This window comes from Salvelinus namaycush, unplaced genomic scaffold (genome assembly GCF_016432855.1).
Source record: "Salvelinus namaycush isolate Seneca unplaced genomic scaffold, SaNama_1.0 Scaffold573, whole genome shotgun sequence".
Taxonomy (NCBI): Eukaryota; Metazoa; Chordata; class Actinopteri; order Salmoniformes; family Salmonidae; genus Salvelinus; species Salvelinus namaycush.
This window is the reverse complement of record NW_024061279.1, coordinates 118,266-145,780: the sequence shown is the minus strand read 5'-3', so window position 1 is coordinate 145,780 and position 27,515 is coordinate 118,266. Positions and strand designations below refer to the sequence as shown.

The window sequence follows — 27,515 nt, the reverse complement described above, 5'->3', positions numbered from 1 at the left end:
TGCATGGAAACCAGACAGAAGGTGATAATGGTGCATGGAAACCAGATAGAAGGTGATAATGGTGCATGGAAACCAGACAGAAGGTGATAATGGTGCATGGAAACCAGATAGAAGGTGATAATGGTGCATGGAAACCAGATAGAAGGTGATAATGGTGCATGGAAACCAGACAGAAGGTGATAATGGTGCATGGAAACCAGATAGAAGGTGATAATGGTGCATGGAAACCAGATAGAAGGTGATAATGGTGCATGGAAACCAGACAGAAGGTGATAATGGTGCATGGAAACCAGATAGAAGGTGATAATGGTGCATGGAAACCAGACAAAATGTGATAATGGTGCATGTAAACCAGATAGAAGGTGATAATGGTGCATGGAAACCAGATAGAAGGTGATAATGGTGCATGGAAACCAGACAAAATGTGATAATGGTGCATGTAAACCAGATAGAAGGGGATAATGGTGCATGGAAACCAGATAGAAGGGGATAATGGTGCATGGAAACCAGACAGAAGCTGATAATGGTGCATGGAAACCAGATAGAAGGTGATAATGGTGCATGGAAACCAGACAGAAGGTGATAATGGTGCATGGAAACCAGACAAAATGTGATAATGGTGCATGGAAACCAGATAGAAGGTGATAATGGTGCATGGAAACCAGATAGAAGCTGATAATGGTGCATGGAAACCAGACAGAAGGTGATAATGGTGCATGGAAACCAGATAGAATGTGATAATGGTGCATGGAAACCAGATAGAAGGTGATAATGATGCATGGAAACCAGATAGAAGCTGATAATGGTGCATGGAAACCAGATAGAAGCTGATAATGGTGCATGGAAACCAGATAGAATGTGATAATGGTGCATGGAAACCAGATACAAGGTGATAATGATGCATGGAAACCAGATAGAAGCTGATAATGATGCATGGAAACCAGATAGAAGCTGATAATGGTGCATGGAAACCAGATAGAAGCTGATAATGGTGCATGGAAACCAGATAGAAGCTGATAATGGTGCATGTGACGTCAATGAACTGAATGATTAATCCGATTTAAAAAAAAGAAGTTTTTAACCAGGCTAGTCAGTTAAGATCAAATTCTTATTTTACAATGACGGCCTACCCCGGCCAAACCTGGACGACACTAGGCAAAGTGTGCAACGCCCTGTGGGACTCCTGATCACGGCCGGTTGTGAAACAGTCCGGGATAGAACCAGGGTCTGTAGTGACGCCTGTAGCACTGAGATGCAGTGCCTTAGACCGCTGTGCCGCTCGGGAGCCATGATGACGTTGAAGAGGATGATTGAATTTAGAACAATAGTGTAATGATGAGGAAGAATTGTGGACGTTGTGGGCGGTCTAATTATTTTATTATGAAAGGCTGGAAATGGTATATCATTTCCCCTCAGAGAGTCAAATCAGACACTGAGTACAACATACACTGTGTGTAGTTCAATGGCAAAGCCCGACCAAGCGAACGGAAGCACTGACAGCATTGCAAAAGCTGCAGAATTTAAATGATTAGGAGTCGCTGTTACTGATGAAGAGTCTTCATATGATTCTGATGTTGACTTGGAGCCTCTGATGCCTGAGCCTCGCCTCTGATGCCTGAGCCTCTGATGCCTGAGCCTCTGATGCCTGAGCCTCTGATGCCCGAGCCTCGCCGCAGAAAAAGCAGAACAACTGAGACCATGATCCCAACCACCACCACGAGTTCATGTGACATTCAAATGTTGCAGCACATCAGAGATTGTTCCCGTTTGCTCATTAGCACAGAAAAGGAAACGGAACGTGACACTATGTCAATGGGATGAAAGCATTTTATGTCCGCGGGGGGCCATACAGCGGAAAGAGCATGGATGTTGTATTTGTCTGATAGGTACGGTATGGACTCCCCCCCCCCCCCCCCCCCCCCCCCCCCCCTGTGGACCAGACCACGCAAATCTCTTCAGCAGAGATGATGCGCCACCAGGCAGCAGGAGCACATGAAACAAGGCCCATGAAAACGGTGTGCAGTGCAATCGATGTGTTAGTGGGGCTTGTTCACACAAAGCTCCGAAGCTGTATGCCGACTGTGAACCCCAAAGCCAATCGATGTGTTAGTGGGGCTTGTTCACACAAAGCCCCGAAGCTGTATGCTGACTGTGAACCCCAAAGCCAATCAATGTGTTAGTGGGGCTTGTTCACACAAAGCCCCGAAGCTGTATGCTGACTGTGAACCCCAAAGCCAATCGATGTGTTAGTGGGACTTGTTCACACAAAGCTCCGAAGCTGTATGCCGACTGTGAACCCCAAAGCATAAAGACAAGATGACATTCATTCACGAGTACAGGCACGGGGTATATGGGCAAAATACAGTGTTGGGTGCATCAACAAATTACTGTTTGAATATCTTGTCATGAATATATTTCCACTTATATTTATTTATGCATTTCTTCCTTTATAATTATTTATGCTTTTGTTTAGGAATATATTAAATCATTTCATCTGGTTATATTATTATTTTTAGTTTCTATTTTGTCAAACAGATGCTGTAACTGGACTTAATTACTCTAATTATATTACTAATCAAATCTATAAATAGAGTGGATCAAATGGACTGTAATGTTTTTATCGTCATGGAAACTAAAGCAGACTACAGGCCTAGTTTCTAGGACTTTGTAGAATTATACAAAACATATCTTTCACTTTATCTAAACAAATAAATATTATTGTTTTTTAATTTATATATTTCTACAAATATTTCTTCATGCAACGAATCCTTTACAATAGTGTATGTATTATTTATCAAAGGGTTGGTGCTCCTGTTTGCAGCACCTTGCGGGTCGATATGCATCTGATGCGTTTGCTAAAGGCGACGCCCGGCGACGTTCTCTAGCGGGTACTGATAGGCTGAAAGGCCAGGCGGGGTTCTAGTTGTAAAGAACTCAGTAAGACTGTTCAATCAACACTCTTGTAACATTAAAGAAATGTTTTGTTCAGCCGGATACAAACATTATCTGAATCATCAGCACAACTGGACCGGTTGTTGTGTGTTTTGGGAACCTATCTGTTGTCACATCCCCACAACGTTCCCACAACCCAAATAAACCTTCCCACAACCCAAATAAACCTTCTGGGAACCTTTAAAAAAAAAAAGTGTTCTGGGAACGTTCTTGTAACCTCAGGTGAAAGTTGTTTTAGCACCCTAAAATAAACACTGTAGAATCATCTGCACAACTGGACCGGGTTTTTGTGTTTTGGGCAAATACATTTTTTGTGATGTTCCCACAATGTTCTCATCAGACTGTTCGCACAACCTAATGAAACATTCTGGGAACCTTTAAACGACACAAATTAAATGTGTTCTAGGGACGTTCCCACAACAGCAGGCAAATGTTTTATACCAACATTTTATAATCATCGCCACGATTGGACAGTTTTTTTTGTGTTCTAAGAAGAATTTCTGGGAACTTTCCCAGAAGCAGTTTGTTGTTTTCTGGGGAGACAGGAAGCAGAAGTGACACGTACACTTACAGTATTCCTGTGTGCTGGAAGGGTTGGATGAGGTGGTCCAGGTGTTGGTCTTACAGTAGGAGGAGGGTTGCTGGGGGGGACAGTAGTTCACACAGGGGTCCCACGAGTGGGGGTGGTCACTCTTTTGAACTTTCACTGAAACACAGAACAGAGACAAGTGTAAAACGCCTGGATTCGAGCGCAGGTCACAAGGACCTGTGTGTTAACCTGTTGAGCTAAAGCCTAGACACTAGTCCACACAGGGGTCACACGAGAAGGGGGTGCTCCATCATCTGGACTTCTACTGAAACACAGAATCACAGTGACAACTATTTTCTTTCCGTACTGTCACCCGGTTCGATCTAGCACCAACCCGACTGGACTGGAGTGTTTTCAGCCAAGTGGGTGACATAGTTTACAGCTAATGAAAATATTGTGGGATGTAGCCACTCTGACTCAGATTCTGGCCCTGCAGCCAATGTGTAGCATGGTTCTGGGGCCCGGCCCAAGGGGCCAGGCATCCCTGCTCTGCACTACTGTACTCTGCTCTGCTCTACTCTGCTGTGCTAGACTGTACTCTGCAATGCTCTACTCTACTGTACTCTGCTCTGCTGTACTCTGCTCTACTCTACATTACTCTGCTCTACTGTACTCTGCTCTGCTCTACTGTACTGTACTCTACTCTACTGTACTCTGCAATGCTCTACTCTACTGTACTCTAATCTACTGTACTCTACTCTGCTCTGCTCTACTGTACTCTGCTCTGCTCTACTGTACTCTGCTCTGCTCTACTGTACTCTGCTCTACAGTACTCTGCTCTACTGTACTGCACTCTACTGTACTGCACTCTACTGCACTCTACTGTACTGTACTCTACTCTACTGTACTGTACTCTACTGAACTCTGCTCTACTGTACTCTGCTCTGCTCTACTGTACTCTGCTCTGCTCTACTGTACTCTGCTCTGCTCTACTGTACTCTGCTCTACTCTGCTCTGCTCTACTGTACTCTGCTCTACTGCACTCTGCTCTGCTCTACTGTACTCTGCTCTGCTCTACTCTACTCTGCTCTGCTCTACTCTACTGCACTCTACTCTGCTCTACTGCACTCTGCTCTACTGTACTGTACTCTGCTCTACTGTACTCTGCTCTACTCTACTCTGCTCTGCTCTACTCTACTGTATTCTACCCTACTCTACTGCACTCTGCTCTACTGTACTGTACTCTGCTCTACTGTACTCTGCTCTACTCTGCTCTACTGCACTCTGCTCTACTGTACTGTACTCTGCTCTACTGTACTCTGCTCTACTCTGCTCTACTGCACTCTGCTCTACTGTACTGTACTCTGCTCTACTGTACTCTGCTCTACTCTACTCTGCTCTGCTCTACTCTACTGTATTCTACCCTACTCTACTGCACTCTGCTCTACTGTACTGTACTCTGCTCTACTCTACTCTGCTCTGCTCTGCTCTACTGTACTCTACTCTGCTCTACTCTGCTCTACTGCACTCTGCTCTACTGTACTGTACTCTGCTCTACTGTACTCTGCTCTACTGTACTCTGCTCTGCTCTGCTCTACTGTACTCTACTCTGCTCTACTGCACTCTGCTCTACTGTACTGTACTCTACTGCACTCTGCTCTACTGTGCTCTACTGTACTCTGCTCTGCTCTACTGTGCTCTACTGTACTCTGCTCTGCTCTACTGTACTCTACTCTGCTCTACTGCACTCTGCTCTACTGTACTGTACTCTACTGCACTCTGCTCTACTGTGCTCTACTGTACTCTGCTCTGCTCTACTGTACTCTGCTCTGCTCTACTGGACTCTGCTCTACTATACTGCACTCTACTCTGCTCTACTGTACTGTACTCTACTGCACGCTGCTCTACTGTACTCTGCTCTACTGTACTGTACTCTACTGCACGCTGCTCTACTGTACTCTGCTCTACTGTACTGTACTCTACTGTACTCTGCTCTGCTCTACTGTACTCTACTCTGCTCTACTGTACTCTACTCTGCTCTATTGTACTCTACTGCACTCTGCTCTACTGTACTGTACTCTACTGCACTCTGCTCTACTGTGCTCTACTGTACTCTGCTCTGCTCTACTGTACTCTGCTCTGCTCTACTGGACTCTGCTCTACTATACTGCACTCTACTCTGCTCTACTGTACTGTCCTCTACTGCACGCTGCTCTACTGTACTCTGCTCTACTGTACTGTACTCTACTGCACTCTGCTCTACTGTGCTCTACTGTACTCTGCTCTGCTCTACTGTACTCTGCTCTACTATACTGCACTCTACTCTGCTCTACTGTACTCTACTCTGCTCTACAGTACTCTGCTCTACTCTGCTCTACTCTACTGTACTCTGCTCTACTGTACTCTACTCTGCTCTACTATACTGAACTCTACTCTGCTCTACTCTACTGAACTCTGCTCTACTCTGCAAAAAGAAGGAGTAAAGGAGGACAATTTAATCCACACATCCTCCTCTCCCTCTCTCTCCCTCCCTGCTTCTCCCCCTCTCTCTCTCCCTCCCTGCTTCTCCCCCTCTCTCTCTCCCTCCCTGCTTCTCCCCCTCTCTCTCTCCCTCCCTGCTTCTCCCCCTCTCTCTCTCCCTCCCTGCTTCTCCCCCTCTCTCTCTCCCTCCCTTCTTCTCCCCCTCTCTCTCTCCCTCCCTGCGTCTCCCGCTCTCTCACTCCATCCCTGCTTCTCTTTCTCTCTCTCCCTCCCTGCTTCTCTTTTTATCTCTCCCTCCCTGCTTCTCTTTCTCTCTCTCCCTCCCTGCTTTTCTTTCTCTCTCTCCCTCCCTGCTTCTCTCTCTCTCTCCCTCCCTGCTTTTCTTTCTCTCTCTCCCTCCCTGCTTCTCTCTCTCTCTCCCTCCATGCTTCTCTTTTTATCTCTCCCTCCCTGCTTCTCTCTCTCTCCCTCCCTGCTTCTCTTTTAATCTCTCCCTCCCTGCTTCTCTCTCTCTCCCTCCCTCCCTGCTTCTCTCTCTCCCTCCCTGCTTCTCTTTTTATCTCTCCCTCCATGTTTCTCTTTTAATTTCTCCCTCCCTGCTTCTCTCTCTCTCTCCCTCCCTGCTTCTCTCTCTCTCCCTCCCTCCCTGCTTCTCTTTCTCTCTCTCCCGCCCTGCTTCTCTTTTTATCTCTCCCTCCCTGCTTCTCTTTTTATCTCTCCCTCTCTGCCTCTCTCTCTCTCCCTCCCTGCTTCTCTTTTTATCTCTCCCTTCCTGCTTCTCTTTTTATCTCTGCCTCCCGGCTTCTCTTTTTATCTCTCCCTCCCTGCTTCTCTTTCTCTCTCTCTCCCTCCATGTTTCTCTTTTTATCTCTCCCTCCCTACTTCTCTCTCTCACTCCCTCCCTGCTTCTCTTTTTATCTCTCCCTCCCTGCTTCTCTTTCTCTCTCTTTCTCTCTCTCTCTCTCCCTGCTTCTCTTTTATCTATCCCTCCCTGCTTATCTCGCTCTCTCCCTCCCTGCTTCTCTTTTTATCTCTCCCTCTCTGCTTCTCTTTTTATCTCTCCTTCCCTGCTTCTCTTTCTCTCTCTCTCTCCCTCCATGCTTCTCTTTTTATCTCTCCCTCCCTGCTTCTCTTTTATCTCTCCCTCGCTGCTTCTCTCTCTCTCTCCCTCCATGCTTCTCTTTTTATCTCTCCCTCCCTGCTTCTCTTTCTCTCTCTCCCTCCCTGCTTCTCTTTTTATCTCTCCCTCCCTGCTTCTCTTTCTCTCTCTCTCTCCCTCCATGCTTCTCTTTTTATCTCTCCCTCCCTGCTTCTCTTTTATCTCTACCTCGCTGCTTCTCTCTCTCTCTCTCTCTCTCCCTCCCTGCTTCTCTTTTTATCTCTCCCTCCCTGCTTCTCTTTCTCTCCCTCCCTGCTTCTCTTTCTCTCTCTCCCTCCCTGCTTCTCTTTTTATCTCTCCCTCCCTGCTTCTCTTTCTCTCTCTCTCCCTCCATGCTTCTCTTTTTATCTCTCCCTCCCTGCTTCTCTTTTATCTCTCCCTCGCTGCTTCTCTCTCTCTCTCCCTCCCTGCTTCTCTTTTTATCTCTCCCTCCCTGCTTCTCTTTCTCTCTCTCCCTGCTTCTCTTTTTATCTCTCCCTCCCTGATTCTCTTTTTATCTCTCCCTCCCTGCTTCTCTTTTTCATCTCTTCCTCCCTGCTTCTCTTTCTCTCCCTCCCTGCTTCTCTTTCTCTCTCTCCCTCCCTGCTTCTCTTTTTATCTCTCCCTCCATGCTTCTCTTTTTATCTCTCCCTCCCTGCTTCTCTTTTATCTCTCCCTCGCTGCTTCTCTCCCTCTCCCTCCCTGCTTCTCTTTTTATCTCTCCCTCCCTGCTTCTCTTTCTCTCCCTCCCTGCTTCTCTTTCTCTCTCTCCCTCCCTGCTTCTCTTTTTATCTCTCCCTCCCTGCTTCTCTTTCTCTCTCTCTCTCCCTCCATGCTTCTCTTTTTATCTCTCCCTCCCTGCTTCTCTTTTATCTCTCCCTCGCTGCTTCTCTCTCTCTCACCCTCCCTGCTTCTCTTTTTATCTCTCCCTCCCTGCTTCTCTTTCTCTCCCTCCCTGCTTCTCTTTTTATCTCTCCCTCCCTGCTTCTCTTTATCTCACCCTCCCTGCTTCTCTTTTTATCTCTCCCTCCCTGCTTCTCTTTCTCTCCCTCCCTGCTTCTCTTTTTATCTCTCCCTCCCTGCTTCTCTTTTTATCTCTCCCTCCCTGCTTCTCTTTTTATCTCTCCCTCCCTGCTTCTCTTTTTCATCTCTTCCTCCCTGCTTCTCTTTTTATCTCTCCCTCCCTGCTTCTCTTTTTATCTCTCCCTCCCTGCTTCTCTTTTTCATATCTTCCTCCCTGCTTCTCTTTCTCTCTCTCCCTCCCTGCTTCTCCCCCTCTCTCTCCCTCCCTGCTTCCCCCCCTCTCTCTCCCTCCCTGCTTCTCTTTCTCTCTGTCCCTCCCTGTAATTAACCTGTGTGCCTATGGCAGCAGGCAGGGACTTCATTAGTTCGTCAGCTCAGGCATTGTTTCAGCACCCACCCACCCACCCACACACACACCCACGGCATTGTTTCAGCACCCACCCACCCACCCACCCACACACACCCACGGCATTGTTTCAGCACCCACACACACACACACACACACACACACACACACACACACACACACACACACACACACACACACACACACACACACACACACACACACACACACACACACACACACACACACACACACACACACAGAGAGAGAGAGAGAGAGAGTTCCGGCATTGTTTCAGCACCCACACCTTTCGGTTACTGGCCCCAACACTCTTAACCACTAGGCTAAAAAGTACACTGCAATACACTTGGCATGTGCTATTGCTTTATTCATTTGTCTGTGTGTGGACTACAGTACCTGATGTCAATGTCATGACTTTATTGATAAAATAGCCACTGACAGGATAGTAAGAGTCCAATTTCAAACAGACTGTATGTTCTAAATGCTTTGTGTAGCGTCCGTAATGTCTTGATAAATCCTCTACAGTCTGAGTCATAATGCTTAAACCGGGAATGCTGAAAACAACCACGTCTGTTTGAGATATTACACCATTTCTCCCCTCGAACAGCACGTTGGTGCGAAACGCTCCTCTCCTCCACTTGGTCAACAAAACAAAAACAAACGAAAAACAATAACAGCGGCCCGTGGACAGTGGCGCTGTTTCCTCTACCGTGGATTCCATCTTTAAAGGGACTGAGCACAGATGAGCTTTTAATTATGTTAAATCAGACCTACACATGACCATTAATCCACGTAGGTGAGGGAGCAATCACAAAGTTGGAGCTGTAAAGTCACAGCGAGGGAGGGGGTGGGGGATGAGGGAGGAAAGGAGAGAGGAAAAGAGGGAGGAAATGAGGAAGTAAACTTGGGAGAAAAAGAGGGAGGAAACGAGAGAGAAAACGAGGGAGGAAAAGATGGAGGAAACTTGGGAGGAAACATTAAGAGAGGTGTAATGACATGAATGGAATCTTTTCTCTCTCTTTCTATCTCTCTCTCTCCCCCTCTCTCTTTCTATCTCTGTCTTCCTCTCTCTCTCCCCCTCTCTCTCTCTGTCTTCCTCTCTCTCTCTACCCGTTTCTCTTTCTAACTCTGTCTTCCTCTCTCTCTCTACCCCTGTTTCTCTCACTCCTTCACTTTCTCTCCCCCACTCTCTCTCCCCCTCTCTCTTTCTCATCTTCCCCCTTTTTCTAATCTAAGCTTTGCGACCTCTCAACATCACTAAACAGCGTTTAGATCTGGTCACACACACACACGGACGCACGGACACACTACACACTACACAAACACACACACACTACACACACACACACGAGCGCACGGACACACTACACACACACTACACGAGTCTCTGGGAACACACACACAGACACACACACTACACACACACACCCAGTGCATTCTCCCCTCTTATAATACAATGACAGCCACCATGCCAGGGGCTGCTACAGTATTCCAGATATTCAGCCACAAGGTTTTTAAACTCCATGAAAACCAATGACAAAACAGAACTCAAACCAGAGAATGCTAATCCTGGTGCTCTGTTCTGTTCTGCGGCTCAGGGTAATTCATCTGGTACCGCACGAGTCTCTGGGAAAAACACACCGACAGCGCCTTCAGAAAGTATTCATACCCCTTAATCCACATTTTGTTGTGTTACAGCCTGATTTCAAAATGGACTAAATCATTTTTTTCTCTCACGCATCTACACACAATACCCCATAATGACAAAGTAAAAACATATCTTTTTTTTTTAATTTTAGCACATTTATAGAAAATGATATACAGAAATATCTAATATATATAAGTATTCACACCCCTGAGTCAATACGTTAGAATCACCTTTGGCAGCGATTACAGCTGTGACTCTTTCTGGGTAAGTCTCTAAGAGGTTTGTACACCTGGATTGTACTATATTTGCACATCAATATTTAAAAAATTCTTCATGCTCTGTCAAGTTGGCTGTTAATTATTGTTAAACAGTCATTTTCAGGTCTTGCAATAGATTTTCAAGACGGTTTAAGTAAAAACTGTAACTAGGCAACTCAGGAATATTCAATGTCGTCTTGGTAAGCAACTCCAGTGTATATTTGGCCTTGTGTTTTAGGTTATTGTCCTGCTGAAAGGTGATTTTGTCTCCCAGTGTCTTTCGGAAAGCAGACTGAACCAGGTTTTCCTCTAAGGTTTTTGCTTGAGTTTAGCTCTATTCCGTTTATCTTAATCCCCCCCAAAAACACCATAGTCTTTGCCGATGACAAGCATTCCATAACAGCCACCACCATGCTTGAAAATATGAAGAGTGGTACTCAGTGATGTGTTGGATTTGGCCCAAACACTTTGTATTCAGAACATCAAGTTGATTTATGTTTTGCAGTTTTACTATCGTGCCTTGTTGCAAACAGAATACATGTGTTGTAATATTTTTTTATTCTGTACAGGCTTCCTTCTTTTCACTCTGTCATTTAGGTTAGTATTGTGGAGTAACTACCATGTTGTTGATCCATCCTCAGTTTGTTCCTATCACAGCCATTAACCCTTGTCTCTTACGGGTTAAAAATGATCCACCACTATGTTTAACAGCAGAGAAAAACCCCTAAATTATATTATTTCAATTTGAAATTTGATGACTTTTCCTAGAGTGACCCCAACATTAGACAAAGTGAAACATCGCCTTTGTTCATATTTCCATGAAGCTGTACACCACCAGGGTACAAAGATTGTCTTAGAGTTATTTTTGACCCAGAAATGTTAAAATAATTTACACACCACAAAAACAGTAGCACGTCCTACTGATTGAACTCAGCCAGCAGTTCCTGAAGAGGAAGATCACCATGGTTGGCACAGTTAGAAAGAACAAGCCTGAGCTCCCCCCTGCACTCCTCGCAACAAGGGGGAGAGAGGCCTTCTCATCAAAGTTTGCCTTCAACCCCACCACCACTCTAGTTTCTTACCTCCCAAAGAGGAACAAGAATGTGGTCTTCTTGAGCACAAGAAGAGCACAGGACAAAATGGCTGAGATCTGTGATCGTGAGGACAGAAACCCAGCCATCATCCTGGACTACAACCACAACAAAGGAGGCGTGGACAACCTGGACAAGTTGATTGAAACTTACAGCTGCAGGAGGATGACTGCCCGCTGGCCCCTGGTCATCTTCCATAACATCAATGATGTGTCCTCATACAATGCCTTTGTGATATGGAACAAGATCAACCCTACCTGGATGCCTGATAAGCGGAACAAGAGGAGGGTGTTCCTGGAGCAGCTGGGAAAGGCACTTGTAACCGCACACATTCAAAGAAGGGAACGCCTCCCCCGCACAGCAGCCTCTGCAGCGCTTGTGAAAGCTGTTCAGGGGGCTAAATCTTGTCCTGATGCAGCTGGGGCAGGCAAGAGGAGGAGCTTCCAATTCTGCCCACCAAAGAAGAACTGTAAAACAAATACTATGCGCTGCACATATGAGAAATACATCTGCAAATTCCATGCACACACATTTGCATACTGTCCTACATGTGCTAATTACAGTTGATTGATTTAACAAAATGTGGGAAAAGTCATGGGGTGTGAATACGTTCTGAAGGCTCTGTACACGTATACAGACATACACTAAGTTGACTGTGCCTTTAAACAGCTTGGAGAATTCCAGAAAATGATGTCATGACTTTAGAAGCGTCTGATAGGCTAATTTACATCATTTGAGTCAATTGGAGGTGTACCTGTGGATGTATTTCAAGGCCTACTTTCAAACTCAGTGCCTACTTGCTTGACATCATGGGAAAATCAAAAGAAATCAGCCAAGACCTCAGAAAAAAAGTTGTAGACCTCCACAAGTCTGGTTCATCATTGGGAGCAATTTCCAAACGCCTGAAGGTACCTCATTCATCTGTACAAACAATAGTATGCAAGTATAAGCACCATGGGTCCATGCAGCCGCCATACCGCTCAGGAAGGAGACGCGTTCTGTTTCCTAGAGATTAATGTACTTTGGTGCAAAAAGTGCAAATCAAGCCCAGAACAACATCAAAGGACCTTGTGAAGATGCTGGAGGAAACAGGTACAAAAGTATCTATATCCACAGTAAAACAAGTCCTATATCGACAAAACCTGAAAGGCCGCTCAGCAAGGAGAAGCCACTGCTCCAAAACCGGCATAAAAAAGCCAGACTACGGTTTGCAACTGCACATGGGGAAAAATATCGTACTTTTTGGAGAAATGTCCTCTGGTCTAATGAAACAAAAATAGAAGTGTTTGGCCATAATGACCATCGTTATGTTTGAAGGAAAAAGGGGGAGGTTTGCAAGCCGAAGAACACCATCCCAACTGTGAAGAACGGGGGTGGCAGCATCATGTTGTGGGGGTGCTTTGCTGCAAGAAAGAGTGGTGCACTATACAAAATAGCTTCATGAGGACGGAAAATTATGTGGATATATTGAAGCAACATCTCAAGACATCAGTCAGGAAGTTAAAGCTTGTTCGCAAATTGGTCTTCCAAATGGACAATGACCCCAAGCATACTTCCAAAGTTGTGGCAAAATGGCTTAAGGACAACAAAGTCAAGGTATTGGAGTGGCCATCACAAAGCCCTGACCTCAATCCCTTAGAAAATTTGTGGGCAGAACTGAAAAAGCGTGTGCGAGCAAGGAGGCCTACAAACCTGACTCAGTTACACCAGCTCTGTCAGGAAGAATGGGCCAAAATTCACCCAACTTAGGCCTCCCGGGTGGCGCAGTGGTCTAGGGCACTGCATCGCAGTGCTAGCTGCGCCACCAGAGTCTCTGGGTTCGCGCCCAGGCTCTGTCGCAGCCGGCCGCGACCGGGAGGTCCGTGGGGCGACGCACAATTGGGCTAGCGTCGTCCGGGTTAGGGAGGGTTTGGCCGGTAGGGATATCCTTGTCTCATCGCGCTCCAGCGACTCCTGTGGCGGGCCGGGCGCAGTGCGCGCTAACCAAGGGGGCCAGGTGCACGGTGTTTCCTCCGACACATTGGTGCGGCTGGCTTCCGGGTTGGAGGCGCGCTGTGTTAAGAAGCAGTGCGGCTTGGTTGGGTTGTGCTTCGGAGGATGCGTGGCTTTCGACCTTCGTCTCTCCCGAGCCCGTACGGGAGTTGTAGCGATGAGACAAGATAGTAATTACTAGCGATTGGATACCACGAAAATTGGGGAGAAAAGGGGATAAAATAAAAAATAATAATAATAAATAAATAAATAATTCACCCAACTTATTGTGGGAAGCTTGTGGAAGGCTACCTGAAATGTTTGACCCAAGTTAAACAATTTAAAGGCAATGCTACCAAATACTAATTGAGTCTATGTAAACTTCTGACCCACTGGGAATGTGATGAAAGAAATAAAAGCTGAAATTAATGATTCTCTCTACTATTATTCTGACATTTCACATTCTTAAAATAAAGTGGTGATCCTAACTGACCTAAAACAGGGAATTTTTACCAGTATTAAATGTCAGGAATTGTGAAAAACTGAGTTTAAATGTATTTGGCTAAGGTGTATGTAAACTTTCCGACTGCAACTGCTTGTCTTCTGTCTGAGATGCTGAATTGCGACTCCACTGTATCTCTATATTGATGTTTAGCTTGTTTGATTGCCTTGGGGAGTGAATAACTACACTGTTTATATTCTGCCATATTACCAGTCACCTTGCCATGGTTAAATGCGGTGGTTCGCACTTTCAGTTTCGCCTGAATGCTACCATCTATCCACAGTTTCTGGTTAGGGTAGGTTTTAATAGTCACAGTGGGTACTACATCTCCTATACACTTCTTTATGAACTCAGTCACCGTATCCGTGTATGAGTCTAGATTATTTTTTGCACGCTACCCGAAACATATCCCAGTCCACGTGATCAACAATCCTGAAGCATGGATTCCGATTGGTCAGACCAGCATTGAATAGTACGAAGCACGGGCACTTCCTGTTTGAGTTTCTGCCAATAGGACGGGAGGAGTAAGATGGAGTCGTGGTCAGATTTGCCTAAAGGAGGGCAGGGGAGGGCCTTGTAAGTATCCCGTTTGAATAGCAATGGTCGAGAGTCTTAGTAGGGCGAGTAGGACAGTCAACATGTTGATAGAATTTCGGCAGCCTAGTCCTCAGATTTGCTTTGTTAAAATCCCCAGCTACAATAAATGCAGCCTCAGGATATGGGGTTTCCAGTTTGCATAAAGTCCAGTGAAGTTCTTTGAGGGCCGTTAAGGTTTCGGCTTGAGGTGGGATGTAAACGGCCGTGGCGATGACGGAGGAGAATTCTCTTGGGAGATAATATGGTCGGCATTTAATTGTGAAGTATTCTAGGTCGGGTGAACAAAATTAATTGAGTTCCTGTATGTTCCTAGAGTCACACCATGAGTCGTTAATCATGAAACACCCCCCCCCCCCCCCCCCCCCCCCCCCCGCCCTTCTGCTTCCCGGAGAGACATTTATTCCGATGTCTCTCTGGAAAGAATTCCTTGCTCTAAGCTCATCAACTTTGTTATCCAAAGACTGAACATTAGCGTGTAATATATTCTGAAGCGGTGGGTGGTGTGTGCGCCTCCTAAGTCGAACCAGCAGGCCGCCTCGAGTGCCTCTCCTCTGCCAGCGATGTTTTGGGTCAGGCTCTGGAATAAGTTCAATTGTTTTGGGGAGACTGAACAAAGGATCTGCTCCATGGAAGTTATATTTCTGGTCGTAATGCTGGTAGTTCTGGTGAGTTACCGCCGCTCTAATATCCAATAGTTCTTCCCGGCTGTATGTAATAACACAAAACATTTCTTGAGCTAATAATGTAAAAAAATAGTACATAAAAAAACGAAATACTGAAACGTTTTCTAAGAGCTAGTCGCGATGCTGCCTCCTTCGGCGCCATCTTCACAAGGGGAGGGTTTGGCAAGAGGAGGGATGTCCTTCTCCTATCGTGCTCTAGCAGCTCCTGTGGCAGGCCGGGTGCAATGCACGCTGACACGGTCGCCAGGTGTACGGTGTTTCCTCCGACACATTGGTGTGGCTGGCTTCCTGGTTAAGCGGGCATTGTGTGAAGAAGCAGTGCAGCTTTGTTGGGTCGTATTTCGGAGGACACATGGCTCTCGACCTTCGCCTCTCCCGAGTCCGTATGGGAGTAGCAGCGATTAGACAAGACTGTAACTACCAATTGGATACCAAGAAATTGGGGAGAAAAAGGGGTAAAAGTATTTTTTTTTAATACAAAGGCTGCAAGGGAAACAGAAAACTGTAGTACAGGCCTTGTGTTCTCCCTGGAACATGTAGCATTTAGCGTGTAGCATGTAGCGTGTACCAACCCATGCAAAGATTTGATATAATCCTCACAGTAACATAACATAGTATACACACCAACACAAGTCCCTGCCAAGAACCGTGATATAGTAGGAAAACCTTTTTGAAGCTGTTAAATTCTGGAAGAACTGCAACAGTACGTACAGTGTATAGTAAAGAATAGCAACGTGACCTGATCTTACTTTATCCGTAAATAATGTTTAAGATGGAACTGGATAAAAGGGAACTGAATAGAATGGAACTGAATAGAAGGGAACTGAATAGAAGGGAACTGAATAGAATGGAACTGAATAGAAGGGAACTGAATAGAAGGGAACTGAATAGAATGGAACTGAATACAAGGGAACTGAATAGAAGGGAACTGAATAGAAGGGAACTGAATAGAAGGGAACTGAATAGAATTGAACTGAATAGAATGGAACTGAATAGAATGGAACTGAATAGAAGGGAACTGAATAGAATTGAACTGAATAGAAGGGAACTGAATAGAATGGAACTGAATAGAATACAATGGAACTGAATAGAAGGGAGCTGAATAGAAGGGAACTGAATAGAATTGAACTGAATAGAAGGGAACTGAATAGAAGGGAACTGAATAGAATGCAATGGAACTGAATAGAAGGGAACTGAATAGAAGGGAACTGAATAGAATGGAATTGAATAGAATGGGACTGAAATCACACATAACAGTTGAAGTACAGTGTCTAGAGTTTACTATATACTGTATCTCTATGGTTTAACCACACTACTGAATTGAAGCAGTCATAAACCCTCGGTGCATAGCCAGTGACAATAAATAAAATGTCCAGTTTTCACTGCCCTAACATCAGATGATTGTGCATGTCTGCATGCCTAGTGCAGCCTTTTGCATAAGATGACCCAAATAGAAGGCATGAATCAGATCCTGTAAAATACTGCCTGTCTGGGTGTATCAGAGACCTCCTATTCTTCCACACATTGAGGGCTGGGAGCGTTGTTCTGTTCTACTCTGCCCTGCTCTAGTTTGCTGTGTTCTGCTCTGCTATGCCCTGCTCTACTGTGCCCTAATCTAGGCTGCTTGCTCTTGTCTGTTGTGTTCTGCACTGCTCTACTCTGATCCGCCCTGCTATACTCTGCTCTGCCCTGCTCTACTGCGCCCTAATCTAGGCTGGCTTGCTCTTGCCTGCTCTAGTCTGCCCTGCTCTAGTCTGCCCTGCTCTAATCTGCCCTGCTCTAGTCTGCCCTGCTCTTGCCTGCTCTAGTCTGCCCTGCTCTAGTCTGCTCTAGTCTGCCCTGCTCTAATCTGCCCTGCTCTAATCTGCCCTGCTCTAATCTGCTCTAGTCTGCCCTGATCTAGTCTGCTCTAGCCTGCCCTGCGCTAGTCTGCCCTGCTCTAATCTGCTCTAGTCTGCCCTGCTCTAATCTGCCCTGCTCTAGTCTGCTCTAGTCTGCCCTGCTCTAATCTGCTCTAGTCTGCCCTGCTCTTGTCTGCCCTGCTCTAGTCTGCTCTAGTCTGCCCTGCTCTAATCTGCCCTGCTCTAGTCTGCCCTGCTCTAATCTGCTCTAGTCTGCCCTGCTCTAGTCTGCTCTAGTCTGCCCTGCTCTAGTATGCCCTGCTCTAGTCTGCCCTGCTCTAGTCTGCCCTAATCTTGTCTGCTCAATCCTGCCCTGCTCTAGTCTGCCCTGCTCTAAGGTGCTCTAGTCTGCCCTGTTCTAGTCTGCTGTAGTGTGTCCTGCGCTAATCTGCCCTGCTCTAGTCTGCCCTATTCCAGTCTGCCCTATTCTAGTCTGCTCTAGTGTGTCCTGCTCTAATCTGCCCTGCTCGAGTCTTCCCTGCTCGAGTCTTCCCTGCTCGAGTCTGCCCTGCTCTAATCTGCTCTAGTCTGCCCTGCTCTAGTCTGCACTGATATAGTCTGCTCTAGCCTGTCCTACTCTAGTCAGCTCTAGTCAGCCCTACTCTAGCCTGCCATGCTCTAGTCAGCTCTATTCTGCCCTGCTCTAGTCTGCACTGATCTAGTCTGCTCTAGCCTGCCCTACTCTAGTCAGTTCTAGTCTGTCCTGCTCTAGTCTGATGTGCTCTAGTCTGTCCTGCTCTAGTCTGTCCTGTTCTAGTCTGTCCTGCTCTAGTCTGTCTGGCTCTAGTCTGTCCTGCTCTAGTCTGTCCTGCTCTAGTCTGATGTGCTCTAGTCTGTCCTGCTCTAGTCTGTCCTGCTCTAGTCTGTCCTGCTCTAGTCTGTCCTGCTCTAGTCTGTCCTGCTCTAGTCTGTCCTGCTCTAGTCTGTCCTGCTCTAGTCTGTCCTGCTCTAGTCTGTGCTCTAGTCTGTCCTGCTCTAGTCTGTCCTGCTCTAGTCTGTCCTGCTCTAGTCTGTCCTGCTCTAGTCTGTCCTGCTCTAGTCTGCCCTGCTCTAGTCTGTCCTGCGCTAGTCTGTCCTGCTCTAGTCTGTCCTGCTCTAGTCTAATGTGCTCTAGTCTGTCCTGCTCTAGTCTGTCCTGCTCTAGTCTGTCCTGCTCTAGTCTGTCTTGCTCTAGTCTGTCTTGCTCTAGTCTGTCTTGCTCTAGTCTGTCCTACTCTAGTCTGTCCTGCTCTAGTCTGTCTTGCTCTAGTCTGCCCTGCTCTAATCTGCTCTAGTCTGCCCTGCTCTTGTCTGCCCTGCTCTAGTCTGCTCTAGTTTGCCCTGCTCTAATCTGCCCTGCTCTAGTCTGCCCTGCTCTAATCTGCTCTAGTCCGCCCTGCTCTAGTCTGCCCTGCTCTAGTCTGCTCTAGTCTGCCCTGCTCTAATCTGCTTTAGTCTGCCCTGCTCTAGTATGCCCTGCTCTAGTCTGCCCTGCTCTAGTCTGCCCTAATCTTGTCTGCTCAATCCTGCCCTGCTCTAGTCTGCCCTGCTCTAAGGTGCTCTAGTCTACCCTGTTCTAGTCTGCTGTAGTGTGTCCTGCTCTAATCTGCCCTGCTCTAGTCTGCCCTATTCCAGTCTGCCCTATTCTAGTCTGCTCTAGTGTGTCCTGCTCTAATCTGCCCTGCTCGAGTCTTCCCTGCTCGAGTCTTCCCTGCTCGAGTCTGCCCTGCTCTAATCTGCTCTAGTCTGCCCTGCTCTAGTCTGCACTGATATAGTCTGCTCTAGCCTGCCCTACTCTAGTCAGCTCTAGTCAGCCCTACTCTAGCCTGCCCTGCTCTAGTCAGCTCTATTCTGCCCTGCTCTAGTCTGCACTGATCTAGTCTGCTCTAGCCTGCCCTACTCTAGTCAGTTCTAGTCTGTCCTGCTCTAGTCTGATGTGCTCTAGTCTGTCCTGCTCTAGTCTGTCCTGTTCTAGTCTGTCCTGCTCTAGTCTGTCCTGCTCTAGTCTGTCCTGCTCTAGTCTGTCCTGCTCTAGTCTGATGTGCTCTAGTCTGTCCTGCTCTAGTCTGTCCTGCTCTAGTCTGTCCTGCTCTAGTCTGTCCTGCTCTAGTCTGTCCTGCTCTAGTCTGTCCTGCTCTAGTCTGTCCTGCTCTAGTCTGTGCTCTAGTCTGTCCTGCTCTAGTCTGTCCTGCTCTAGTCTGTCCTGCTCTAGTCTGTCCTGCTCTAGTCTGTCCTGCTCTAGTCTGCCCTGCTCTAGTCTGTCCTGCTCTAGTCTGTCCTGCGCTAGTCTGTCCTGCTCTAGTCTGTCCTGCTCTAGTCTAATGTGCTCTAGTCTGTCCTGCTCTAGTCTGTCCTGCTCTAGTCTGTCCTGCTCTAGTCTGTCTTGCTCTAGTCTGTCTTGCTCTAGTCTGTCTTGCTCTAGTCTGTCTTGCTCTAGTCTGTCCTACTCTAGTCTGTCCTGCTCTAGTCTGTCTTGCTCTAGTCTGTCCTGCTCTAGTCTGTCCTGCTCTAGTCTGCCCTGCTCTAGTCTTCCCTGCTCTAGTCTGCTCTAGTCTGTCCTGTTCTAGTCTGTCCTGCTCTAGTCTGTCCTTCTCTAGTCTGTCCTGCTCTAGTCTGCCCTGCTCTAGTCTGCCCTGCTCTAGTCTGTCCTGTTCTAGTCTGTCCTGCTCTAGTCTGTCCTGCAATAGTCTGTCCTTCTCTAATCTGTCCTGCTCTAGTCTGTCCTGCTCTAGTCTGTCCTGCTCTAGTCTGTCCTGCTCTAGTCTGTCCTGCTCTAGTCTGTGCTCTAGTCTGTCCCGCTCTTGTCTGTCCTGCTCTAGTCTGTGCTCTAGTCTGTCCTGCTCTAGTCTGTCCTGCTCTAGTCTGTCCTGCTCTAATCTGTCCTGCTCTAGTCTGTCCTGCTCTAATCTGTCCTGCTCTAGTCCGTCCTGCTCTAGTCTGTCCTGCTTTAGTCTGTCCTGCTCTAGTCTGTCCTGCTCTAGTCTGTCCTGCTCTAGTCTGTCCTGCTCTAGTCTGTACTGCTCTAATCTGTCCTGCTCTAGTCTGTCCTGCTTTAGTCTGTCCTGCTCTAGTCTGTCCTGCTCTAGTCTGTCCTGCTCTAGTCTGTCCTGCTCTAGTCTGTCCTGCTCTAGTCTGTCCTGCTCTAGTCTGTCCTGCTCTAGTCTGTCCTGCTCTTGTCTGTCCTGCTCTAGTCTGTCCTGCTCTTGTCTGTCCTGCTCTAGTCTGTCCTGCTCTAGTCTGTCCTGCTCTAGTCTGTCCTGCTCTAGTCTGTCCTGCTCTAGTCTGTGGTCTAGTCTGTCCTGTTCTAGTCTGTCCTGTTCTAGTCTGCTGTGCTGTGGCTCTCTAGATAGTTAGAATCCACTGCAGGATTGGATACATGACATGTCACGTTGTGTGAAAAAGCTTTGTGCTTGTATCACACTATGCAGGGCTCTACTCTGACTGAGATTTCTGTCATTTTTGGCATGTGTGCATCTCTGAATAAATCTGGTTCTCAGTGTTATACTCATGGGGAAACATTAAGCTCTGTACAGCTAATTAAAACAACTGGCGGCAAACGAAATCACAGGCCTGTCCCCGCTGAGTGTCTGTGTGTGTGTGTGTGTGTGTGTGTGTGTGTGTGTGTGTGTGTGTGTGTGTGTGTGTGTGTGTGTGTGTGTGTGTGTGTGTGTGTGTGTGTGTGTGTGTGTGTGTGTGTGTGTGTGTGTGTGTGTGTGTGTGTGTGCAAGCAGGTCTCAGTGCTATACTCATGGGGAAACATTAAGCTCAGTACAGCTAATTAAAACAACTAAAGGCAAGCGACATCACAGGCCTGTCCCTGCTGAGTGTCTGTGTGTGTGTGTGTGTGTGTGTTATCTCTCCATACTCACCAGTGTCCTGTGGTTTGTTAGGCAGTCTGCTGTGGTGGGCAGAGAGGATCTCTAGCTTGGCCTGGTCTGAGGTGCTGGCTAGCAGCTGTGTGGCCTCTAGGACTGAACAGTGCTCTGTGCTGGTCCCATCGATGGACAGGATGTGGTCCCCTATATGGAGAGCTCCACACCTGGAGAGACAGAGAGAGAGACAGAGAGAGAGACAGAGAGAGAGACAGAGAGAGAGACAGAGAGAGAGAGAGAGAGAGAGAGAGAGACAGACAGACAGACAGACAGACAGACAGACAGACAGACAGACAGACAGACAGACAGACAGACAGACAGACAGACAGACAGACAGACAGACAGACAGACAGACAGACAGACAGACAGACAGACAGACAGACAGAGAAGAATTTGTATTCTAATGTGCTCTCCTGAGTATCTCAAACCAGATTCATCTGGTATAGCAGCAACATTGGTTACCCTCTAAATCACTGCTGCTCACTGCTTTGCTGAACTGTATACAGTACCTGTTGAATGACGTGATAGGTAGACTCTCTCTGTTGAATGACGTGATAAGTAGACTGTCTATCTGAGGAATGACGTGATAGGTAGACTGTCTACCAGTTCAGCTCACCTGTCCACCACACTAGCTGTGTGTCTGTCAGCTCACCTGTCCACCACACTAGCTGTGGGTCTGTCAGCTCACCTGTCCACCACACTAGCTGTGTGTCTGTCAGCTCACCTGTCCACCACACTAGCTGTGGGTCTGTCAGCTCACCTGTCCACCACACTAGCTGTGGGTCTGTCAGCTCACCTGTCCACCACACTAGCTGTGTGTCTGTCAGCTCACGTGTCCACCACACTAGCTGTGAGTCTGTCAGCTCACCTGTCCACCACACTAGCTGTGGGTCTGTCAGCTCACCTGTCCACCACACTAGCTGTGGGTCTGTCAGCTCACCTGTCCACCACACTAGCTGTGTGTCTGTCAGCTCACCTGTCCACCACACTAGCTGTGGGTCTGTCAGCTCACCTGTCCACCACACTAGCTGTGGGTCTGTCAGCTCACCTGTCCACCACACTAGCTGTGTGTCTGTCAGCTCACCTGTCCACCACACTAGCTGTGGGTCTGTCAGCTCACGTGTCCACCACACTAGCTGTGGGTCTGTCAGCTCACCTGTCCACCACACTAGCTGTGGGTCTGTCAGCTCACCTGTCCACCACACTAGCTGTGGGTCTGTCAGTTCACCTGTCCACCACACTAGCTGTGGGTCTGTCAGCTCACCTGTCCACCACACTAGCTGTGGGTCTGTCAGCTCACCTGTCCACCACACTAGCTGTGGGTCTGTCAGCTCACCTGTCCACCACACTAGCTGTGGGTCTGTCAGTTCACCTGTCCACCACACTAGCTGTGGGTCTGTCAGCTCACCTGTCCACCACACTAGCTGTGGGTCTGTCAGCTCACCTGTCCACCACACTAGCTGTGTGTCTGTCAGCTCACCTGTCCACCACACTAGCTGTGAGTCTGTCAGCTCACCTGTCCACCACACTAGCTGTGGGTCTGTCAGCTCACCTGTCCACCACACTAGCTGTGTGTCTGTCAGCTCACCTGTCCACCACACTAGCTGTGGGTCTGTCAGCTCACGTGTCCACCACACTAGCTGTGGGTCTGTCAGCTCACCTGTCCACCACACTAGCTGTGGGTCTGTCAGCTCACCTGTCCACCACACTAGCTGTGGGTCTGTCAGTTCACCTGTCCACCACACTAGCTGTGGGTCTGTCAGCTCACCTGTCCACCACACTAGCTGTGGGTCTGTCAGCTCACCTGTCCACCACACTAACTGTGGGTCTGTCAGCTCACCTGTCCACCACACTAGCTGTGGGTCTGTCAGTTCACCTGTCCACCACACTAGCTGTGGGTCTGTCAGCTCACCTGTCCACCACACTAGCTGTGTGTCTGTCAGCTCACCTGTCCACCACACTAGCTGTGGGTCTGTCAGTTCACCTGTCCACCACACTAGCTGTGGGTCTGTCAGCCCACCTGTCCACCACACTAGCTGTGGGTCTGTCAGTTCACCTGTCCACCACACTAGCTGTGGGTCTGTCAGCCCACCTGTCCACCACACTAGCTGTGGGTCTGTCAGTTCACCTGTCCACCACACTAGCTGTGGGTCTGTCAGCTCACCTGTCCACCACACTAGCTGCTTTGATCTTGTCGATGACGATGACCTGTTTGTTCCTGTGGGTGGTGGTTGTCAAGGTGATACCCAGAGCCACCCCTGGTGACTTGGCGATCTCCACCAATAGGGGACCAGACACATTCGTCACAGTATCTGAAAGGCACAGATGAAGTTTGATAGAATACTGGTTGCAGGCTATAAAAAGTTGGCAGAAAAGTTCTCACAATACTCATGCACTGCTCTAGCATCTCCTATGGATAAGTTAGGCACAAAAACAACTGTTCCACAGTACAGGGTTTAAACGTTTTAATTCCTGCTACTCTATGATGACTACGATATGGCATTCAGAGTCCACCTCCCAGAAATGTATTACAATGTGAGGTTAACAGCAGGAACATGGGACAATTAGCTGTCATTATTGTCCAGTTCAGTTCCAGCCTTTGAGGATTGAAGTGATTTTATTTTTTACCTGATTTACCATAATTGGTCAATTACTGTCATTCAATGACCAGAGAGTTCAGTCCACTCGTCTGGTGTCCCAGGTCGGAGTCCCTGATTGGCGAGGAAGGATGGAAAACAGCACTATTGTGGCCAGGACAATACAGCTATTGAATAACGCTTTTGTACACAATACTGTGGTAGTTGATAGTTGTAATATTGGATGGGGTTTGGAGGTGAACGAGACAACAGCTGCTGTATCCCTTGTCTCCTTCCTAAGCCATAGAGATCTGGGGCCAGTAACCAAAATGTTGCTGGTTCGAATCCCTGAGCCGACTAGGTGAACAATCTGTCGATGTGCCCTTGAGCAAGGCTCTTAACCCTAATTGCTCTGGATAAGAGCGTCTGCTAACTGACTCAAATGTAAATCTGCAGCTAGCTAAGTGTATCAACCATTTAATTGATAGAGGGGCTTAAGTTCTGCAGGTTGATATATAAAGAGAGCACGCAAACTTTTGTAACAGAGCTAGTCTGCCGTGGACCCAGCCACAGTACCATGCCAGAGAACCCTGTGTAGAGGGAGACTGGGGACTGTAGTTCTCCCTGTTCCAGCCACAGTACATCACTATACCAAGCCAGAGAACCCTGTGTAGAGGGAGACTGGGGGCTGTAGTTCTCCCTGTTCCAGCCACAGTACATCACTATACCATGCCAGAGAACCCTGTGTAGAGGGAGACTGGGGACTGTAGTTCTCCCTGTTCCAGCCACAGTACATCACTATACCAAGCCAGAGAACCCTGTGTAGAGGGAGACTGGGACTGTAGTTCTCCCTGTTCCAGCCACAGTACATCACTATACCAAGCCAGAGAACCCTGTGTAGAGGGAGACTGGGGACTGTAGTTCTCCCTGTTCCAGCCACAGTACATCACTATACCAAGCCAGAGAACCCTGTGTAGAGGGAGACTGGGGACTGTAGTTCTCCCTGTTCCAGCCACAGTACATCACTATACCAAGCCAGAGAACCCTGTGTAGAGGGAGACTGGGACTGTAGTTCTCCCTGTTTCAGCCACAGTACATCACTATACCAAGCCAGAGAACCCTGTGTAGAGGGAGACTGGGGACTGTAGTTCTCCCTGTTCCAGCCACAGTACATCACTATAGCAAGCCAGAGAACCCTGTGTAGAGGGAGACTGGGACTGTAGTTCTCCCTGTTCCAGCCACAGTACATCACTATACCAAGCCAGAGAACCCTGTGTAGAGGGAGACTGGGGACTGTAGTTCTCCCTGTTCCAGCCACAGTACATCACTATACCAAGCCAGAGAACCCTGTGTAGAGGGAGACTGGGGACTGTAGTTCTCCCTGTTCCAGCCACAGTACATCACTATACCAAGCCAGAGAACCCTGTGTAGAGGGAGACTGGGACTCTAGTTCTCCCTGTTCCAGCCACAGTACATCACTATACCAAGCCAGAGAACCCTGTGTAGAGGGAGACTGGGGACTGTAGTTCTCCCTGTTCCAGCCACAGTACATCACTATACCATGCCAGAGAACCCTGTGTAGAGGGAGACTGGGACTGTAGTTCTCCCTGTTCCAGCCACAGTACATCACTATACCAAGCCAGAGAACCCTGTGTAGAGGGAGACTGGGACTGTAGTTCTCCCTGTTCCAGCCACAGTACATCACTATACCAAGCCAGAGAACCCTGTGTAGAGGGAGACTGGGGGCTGTAGTTCTCCCTGTTCCAGCCACAGTACATCACTATACCAAGCCAGAGAACCCTGTGTAGAGGGAGACTGGGGACTGTAGTTCTCCCTGTTCCAGCCACAGTACATCACTATACCAAGCCAGAGAACCCTGTGTAGAGGGAGACTGGGGACTGTAGTTCTCCCTGTTCCAGCCACAGTACATCACTATACCAAGCCAGAGAACCCTGTGTAGAGGGAGACTGGGGACTGTAGTTCTCCCTGTTCCAGCCACAGTACATCACTATACCAAGCCAGAGAACCCTGTGTAGAGGGAGACTGGGGACTGTAGTTCTCCCTGTTCCAGCCACAGTACATCACTATACCAAGCCAGAGAACCCTGTGTAGAGGGAGACTGGGGACTGTAGTTCTCCCTGTTCCAGCCACAGTACATCACTATACCAAGCCAGAGAACCCTGTGTAGAGGGAGACTGGGGACTGTAGTTCTCCCTGTTCCAGCCACAGTACATCACTATACCAAGCCAGAGAACCCTGTGTAGAGGGAGACTGGGGACTGTAGTTCTCCCTGTTCCAGACACAGTACATCACTATACCAAGCCAGAGAACTCTGAATCAGAGAAGTGCGGGGGGCTGCCTTAATCAACATCCATGTCTTCGGCACCTGGGGAAACAGTGGGTTAACTGCCGTGCTCAGAGGCAAAAGGACATATTTTGACCTTGTCAGCTAGGGGATTCAATCCAGCAACCTTTCGGTTACTGGCCCAACGTTCTAACCACTAGCTTACCTGCGTTGTCACACCCTGATCTGTTTCACCTGTCTTTGTGATTGTCTCCATCCCCCGCCAGGTGTCACCCATCTTCCCCATTATTCCCAGTGTATTTATACCTGTGTTCTCTATTTGTCTGTTGCCAGTTTGTTTTGTTTCGTCAAGCCTACCAGGTTTTTTCTAAAGTGACAGAGAACTCAGAGGTGCGGGGGGCTGCCTTAATCGACATCCACGTCTTCGTTGCCCGGGGAACAGTGGGTTAACTGTCTTGCTCAGGAGCAAAATGACAGATTTTTACCTATACCAAGCCAGAGAACCCTGTGTAGAGGGAGACTGGGGGCTGTAGTTCTCCTTGCTCCAGTGGTCTAGGCTGGCTAGGGCGGGCTGGAGGGCTAAGTTGCTCTTATTGGGCTGGAAAAGAGTCAGGCAACACTGGGTAACCACTTCACCTTCAATACAGGGAGGCGCTCAAAGTTCGCCAAACCTGCCACTCAGCCAGACAGAAAACCTGCTGTTTGAGATTCAGAATGAAAAGGAAACGAGGCCAGAGACAGTCTGTCTCGCGGAGAGCAGCAGGAGCACCACTTAACACAGACCCCAGATCCCTCCTCTGGATGGGGGAAACAGACCCCAGATCCCTCCTCTGGATGGGGGAAACAGACCCCAGATCCCTCCTCTAGATGAGGGACACAGACCCCAGATACCACCTCTGGATGAGGGACACAGACCCCAGATATATCCTCTTGATGAGGGACACAGACCCCAGATACCACCTCTGGATGAGGGACACAGACCCCAGATACCACCTCTGGATGAGGGACACAGACCCCAGATATATCCTCTTGATGAGGGACACAGACCCCAGATACCACCTCTGGATGAGGGACACAGACCCCAGATATATCCTCTTGATGAGGGACACAGACCCCAGATACCACCTCTGGATGAGGGACACAGACCCCAGATACCACCTCTTGATGAGGGGCACAGACCCCAGACACCTCCTCTTGGTGAGGGACACAGACCCCAGATACCACCTCTTGGTGAGGGACACAGACCCCAGACACCTCCTGGTGAGGGACACAGACCCCAGATACCACCTCTTGGTGAGGGACACAGACCCCAGACACCACCTCTTGATGAGGGGCACAGACCCCAGACACCTCCTCTTGGTGAGGGACACAGACCCCAGACACCTCTTGATGAGGGACACAGACCCCAGACACCACCTCTTGATGAGGGGCACAGACCCCAGACACCTCCTCTTGGTGAGGGACACAGACCCCAGATCCCTCCTCTAGATGAGGGACACAGACCCCAGATACCACCTCTTGATGAGGGACACAGACCCCAGATACCACCTCTTGATGAGGGACACAGACCCCAGATACCACCTCTTGATGAGGGACACAGACCCCAGATACCACCTCTTGATGAGGGACACAGACCCCAGATA

General features: G+C 48.2%; 1 protein-coding gene across 1 annotated transcript in view; it reads right to left on the bottom strand.

The window, feature by feature from the left end:
- LOC120041897 (glutamate receptor-interacting protein 2-like) overlaps nt 1-27,515 on the bottom strand; it is an 86,244-nt gene that overhangs the window by 6,727 nt on the left and 52,002 nt on the right. The window contains exons 8-10 of the mRNA XM_038986759.1: nt 23,156-23,303; nt 20,989-21,158; nt 3,518-3,658 (exon numbers count right to left, since the gene is read on the bottom strand). Coding sequence (XP_038842687.1) covers nt 3,518-3,658; nt 20,989-21,158; nt 23,156-23,303 — 459 coding nt within the window. The remainder of the gene's footprint in view (nt 1-3,517; nt 3,659-20,988; nt 21,159-23,155; nt 23,304-27,515) is intronic.